Source organism: Solanum verrucosum, unplaced genomic scaffold (assembly GCF_900185275.1).
Source record: "Solanum verrucosum unplaced genomic scaffold, falcon-dt-bn FXZP01000299.1, whole genome shotgun sequence".
NCBI lineage: Eukaryota > Viridiplantae > Streptophyta > Magnoliopsida > Solanales > Solanaceae > Solanum > Solanum verrucosum.
Window position 1 is genome coordinate 1 of NW_026019922.1, and position 5,886 is coordinate 5,886.

Sequence of the window (5,886 nt, forward strand, 5' to 3'; positions counted from 1 at the left end):
TTTATATAATTTTAAGTGTCTACTCGTCCGAAAAAATTGAAGCCATAATGTCAGTCAAGTCAAGTTAAAAGACATATTTATGTATTATACCTAAAAAAATAAAAGAGTTTGCAACATATATATATATATACACATACATACTTAATACATGTGAATTAAAATATCAATCATATAAATAGCATTAGATTTGATGATAAATTCATAAAAAAAAATCCTACTTATATGTTAATCAAGTTAATTAAATAAATAAATGATTATATCTAGGTTAAAAATTATTCTATTGCATAATTGGATGATTGAAAATGTTAAAGATGAAATAGACATTGTATAGGATAAATGGGAGGGAGAATGTCTATTATTTAAACTTGAGGAAAAAAATATAATATTCAAATAAAATTGAGGTGTGTAAATAATTTTCACTCATAAAGCTAATTGGATTTTAATAAAATAAATCAGAAAAGGAAAACAAATGGAATAAACAATGGCCTGGGATAAGATCTACCTCAATTGTCATCATTAACTATATATATTAAATATAAATCTTATCACAATGATGATTTCTTTTTTGCCAAGAATTGTCCTATGTTCAATGTTCATTCATGCATATCTTAATAATTATCTTTCTATAATGGACAAAAACAATATGGTAAACAAATAATGAATATTCTAATATATCAATTTGTCTATATACCTATACCACTTGCCTGTATCTGGTGGCAATTACAGTCCCAATCTATTGAACCATTCAGATATTGTCATTTCTTTAAATATAACAATATTTTATTTTATTTTCTAAAATTGTTCACATTCTGTATTTTACTGCTAATCTGATCAATCTTATATACTATCAAATCATCAAATAAAATACACATTACTCTTTTTATTCTAATTTATGTAAATGAATTTGACTGACATGAAGTTAAGAGGAAAAAAAACCCTTTAAAAACATGTGAAAATAAAACATAATTTTTTTAATAATCATAAATTATTTCATTGACAGTAATTTTGTGATTATTAAACATCTCATATACAAAATTAAAATTAAAATTAAAATACAAAAAAAAGAATATTTTTTCTCAAACGGAATTAAAAAAAATACTTCCTCCCATCTGCGTCAGTTTATATTACTTACTTTCCTTTTTGGTCATTTTTAGACAGTAAAAAAAAAGACACTTTTTTTGTTAAGTAATAATTTAACTTTAAAATATCTATTTTACCTTTAATGAAATGATTTATATCAACACAAATATCTTTCACTTGTTTTAGACCACTAATTTCAAAAGTCTTATTTTCTTTCTTAAACACGATAATGAGTCAAACTAACTTGTATAAAATGGAATGGAGGGAGTAACAAAAATAAGATGAAAAAGATGGAGTAATTTGTTAAAGATACCTGGTCATGACTTGACAATTTTAAAAATTATCTAGTACTACAATTTAGATATGAGGATTGAGGGTGTATGATTTTAAAAAGAGCAGAGCAGGTATAAAAAGCCCATGCCTTTTCCCATTTTATGTGTCTGCCTCAATATTTTCAAAAATACAATTGCTCATCTATCTCCTTCTTTCAGTATTTTTTTCAGTTTAAAGGTAAGTAGATTCACCATTTTACATTCCCATCTATTTGGTTTTCTCTATGTTTCTGCACTTTGTTTACTATGTATTGTATGCTTTAGTCATTTTGGAAAACGTGTTGTTTTTTTTATATTGGTTTTCCATAGTCCAATTTTTTCTCAGAAGTTCAAAAAGTAAAGAAGAGTGGAAAAAAAATAAAATTAGATGGGGTCTTATGAGTAATCCCATTAATGAAAACCTTTAACTCTAAACTAGTTGATTCATTTATTTTTGTGAAATTTGCTGTTCTGCTGTTTTGCAGTCTCAAGATTCAATTTTTATTCAAAAATTATGCTAATGAATACAACTTCTATTGTTTTCTCTAAATCCATTTAATTGCGCATTCTGTTTTTCTTTTAATTTCTTGACCTTGATTGGGGGGTGGAGCCAACAATCGAACCTAGTAACTTTGGCTCAAATCATGTATTTGTATGTAAAGAAAAATGGAAATCTTAGTAAGAAAAATAGAAATCTTAGTAGCTCAGTTGGTTGACTACCTAAATTTTCACCTTGTTGGTAAAAGTTCGATTCCCACACTGTAATCCCCTCCCCATTTCCCTTACCCCAATGCAAAAATTAATTTAATATGTATCAATAATCAATACAAGAATGCAGTAGTAAAAGCAAATTGTCATTTTCAGTGTGAACTTTGTTCTTAGTTACTCTTTATGATTTCATTCAGGTAAACATAGACATTGGGTTGTTACAAGTTAAAGTATCCTCTTCAGTATTCTCTAGTTCATTAAAAGGACCAAGGGAATGCTGAAAGATGTGCTTAAGAGCTAGCAAGTTTTTCTTTGAAATTGAAGCACTATTGGAGCTATCCGATAAACTTGATGAGATTGCACCATTATTTCCAACGTCGTCCATGTTCACTCATCAAATGCCAAACCCGACTAGATTCTTTCACGGTCAAATTGTATCGTATCACCATCTTAGTGAAGCTGGTTGAGTTGCTCATTTCTTGATAAATATTGTGTTGAAAATAGCTAGTTTGATTACTCGGGGTTTGTTGAAGTTGAGATGGAGAGTAAGGGGAGTAGTATACTAATGGAAAGGTATGAGTTAGGGAGATTGTTAGGACAAGGTACTTTTGCTAAGGTCCATCATGCGAGAGATGTCAAGACTAGCATGAATGTGGCTATTAAGATCATCGATAAGGAGAAGATTGTAAAAGTTGGGATGATTGATCAAATCAAATGCGAGATTTCAGCGATGAAATTGGTTAGGCATTCTAATATTGTGCAGCTCTATGAGGTGATGGCCAGCAAAAAGAAGATTTATTGTGTAATGGAATATGAGGCGAGTTGTATAACAAAGTGTCTAAAGGGAAGTTAAAGGAAGATGTTGCAAGGAAGTTATTTCAGCAATTGATTAATGCTATTGATTTCTGTCATAGTAGAGGTGTTTATCACCGAGACCTAAAACCGGAGAATCTATTGCTTGATGAAAATGGGAATCTAAAGATTTCAGATTTTGGATTGAGTGCTCTTGCAGAATCTAAATGCCAAGACGGTTTACTTCATACTAAATGTGGGACACCAGCTTATGTTGCACCAGAAGTGATAAACAGGAGAGGCTATGACGGTGCTAAAGCTGATATTTGGTCATGTGGGGTGATATTATATGTCCTTTTGGCTGGATATCTTCCTTTCCAGGATTCAAATTTAATGGAGATGTACAGAAAGATCGGTAAGGCTGAGTTCAAATGCCCTAACTGGTTCCCTCCTGATGCTCGCAGGCTGATATCGAAAATATTAAATCCAAATCCTAGCACAAGAATGTCCATTTCTAAGATAATGGAGAATTCTTGGTTCAAGAAAGGGTTGCAGCTGAAACCTATAAATGCTGATACTGAATTGAAGCCTGAAGAGGCAGCGATTGATGACGCAGGTTTTGGTATCGGTGAGAGTACCGACTCAATAACAGAAACAGAGCCAGAACTGGTCAAGCCTGCACACTTGAATGCTTTTGATATAATATCTTTCTCAACAGGTGTTGACTTGTCTGGCTTGTTTGAAGAAAGAGATAGAAAGAGGGAAGTTATATTTACATCAAAGCAACCGGCGAAAACAATCATCTCAAAGCTAGAGGATGTAGCTAGGCGTTTGAAGTTGAAGGTGATGAAAAAGGATGGAGGACTATTGAAGTTGGAAGGATCTAAAGAAGGAAGAAAAGGGGTGTTGTCTATTGATGCAGAAATCTTTGAGGTAACTCCAAATTTTCACTTTGTTGAGATGAAGAAATCGAATGGAGATACGATAGAGTACAAGAAGACAATGATAAAGGATGTAAGACCAGCATTGGAAGACATTGTATGGACTTGGCAAGGTGACGAGCCGCGGCCTCAGCAGCTAGCAGAGGAAGAAATTTTTCAGACTTATCAGGGGTACTCATTTGACACTAATTCACCTCAGAAGAATGCATAATAGAGAGAGAAGTATAAATCTGATGTAACTTGATCTTTTTCCATTTTCTGTGCTATTAATGATGTATTTATATTTGAATAATAGAATATTAAGTCCACTCTATAATTTCTTTTATGTTCTGGATTCAAGGTTGCATCAGCTTTTTATATCAGTTTGTTCTCTGGGGAGAAACAATGAGTAAAACAAAATCCTCTCCAGTGTTATTAAAACAATGGGTAGTTGGTGGAGCATTAGAAAGATTAATGCATGCATTTTTTTGAGTCTGTAAATCTACCTAAAAATAAATAAAAAAGCAAACATAAAATAGGAAGGTAACAAAAACATCTAGATTATTGTCTTTTTGCTTCTTTGCTGAAGCTCAATTAGCTCTACTACTTTTGAAGCTCCAGCTCTTCGGTTCTTTGCATCTTCCTCATCAACGCTCTATGACGGGTGTTTCTTTATTTCCTTAATCTTTCGTTCGTTCTGCACTTTCTTGTTAGCTGTTCTTTTGAGTTCCTACAAGAATCCTTAGGTACATATAGAAGAATATAATGAGCACCCATAGTGCTAATGCCACACACTATATTTGTTCCCAACTGTTGGTTGATAGAGGATATTCTCCGTATCAAGATTTGATTCTGTTCCACAATCGCTCATGTATATAAAACCATGTATATGACCTAGAAAGATAGAAATAAAATTATCCAACTATCTTATTCCACATGGTGTCAGAGCCTTAGGCTTATTCCTAACTAAGTTTATTCATATCTTTCTATAGACCCATCTGACTTATATTTCCTAGCAAACACCCATCTGCTCCCAACCAACTTTTTTCCTTTTGGTAATTTCACAATTTCCAAAGTTTTGTATTTTCCAACGCTTCTACTTCAACCTTCATAGCTTTCTCCCACTCCCCGTTACCTAATGCTTCAGACAAATATTTGGGGATAGGAATTGTGTGGAGGTTATAGAGAAAAAGCTTTATGACTTGGGGATAGATTTTAATATGTCACGAAAAGGTATTCTGTTCCACAATCTCACATGTATATAAAGATACTAGTCTTTGGGAACGTGCGTTGCACGTTTATCCCCTATTATTTTCATAAAATTTCTACATGCCTAATTTTATATCTTCAAATCCACGTTTTCAAAGACTGTTATTTTTAAAATTTGTACATGCCTAATTTTTTGTATTATTCTACTAAATATGTGTTTAGTCAAATACAACAATATCATCTAATTTTAACACAATTTTAGTTATTACTCCCACTATTCCTTTTTAGTTGTCATATTGCGCTTTTTGAGAGTCAATTGACTAATTTTTAAAGTTAATTTAGATTACACTTATTTGATATTTTGAAATAATAATTTAGATATTCAAAAACTATACGAAATGTACTATAAATTGCAATTATTTTCATATCAATATGATGGAAAAATATATCTGAAAATGTTAGTTAAAGTTTATATCGTTTGACTATTAAGAAGAAAATAGCAAGTACTATAAAAGAACGGAGGGAGTAGTTCACAAAATAGAAAATGTTGAACTATGCAAAACTAATTAAGATAATATAACATCTAACATAATTAGAGTTGCTGACATAGAATTAGTGTTGATACTTATAATATTAAATTTTTTATTAAAACACCTAAATAGGACTAACTTGCTTTTTACCAACAAAAAAAGGGCAAAAGTATATAAATAATGATGCACCACATTCGAGGCAACCAAGCTATTTCCATGTATACATGTCTAGTAACGCCATTATCTTTAGAATGTGATACATAATCTTTAGGTTTATTCAAAAGTATGTAATTTTAATTTGGTTAAAAGATGCAACAGGATTATAACAAAAAATAA

General features: G+C 31.2%; 1 protein-coding gene across 1 annotated transcript; it reads left to right on the top strand.

Moving 5' to 3' along the window:
* Nucleotides 1-2,628: 2,628 nt before the first annotated feature.
* LOC125823407 (CBL-interacting protein kinase 2-like) lies at nucleotides 2,629-4,043 on the top strand. The gene is given in 2 exon segments (XM_049502786.1): nucleotides 2,629-2,911; nucleotides 2,914-4,043. Coding segments are annotated over 2 exon segments (1,404 nt in total). The 5' UTR covers nucleotides 2,629-2,637.
* Nucleotides 4,044-5,886: the final 1,843 nt, after the last annotated feature.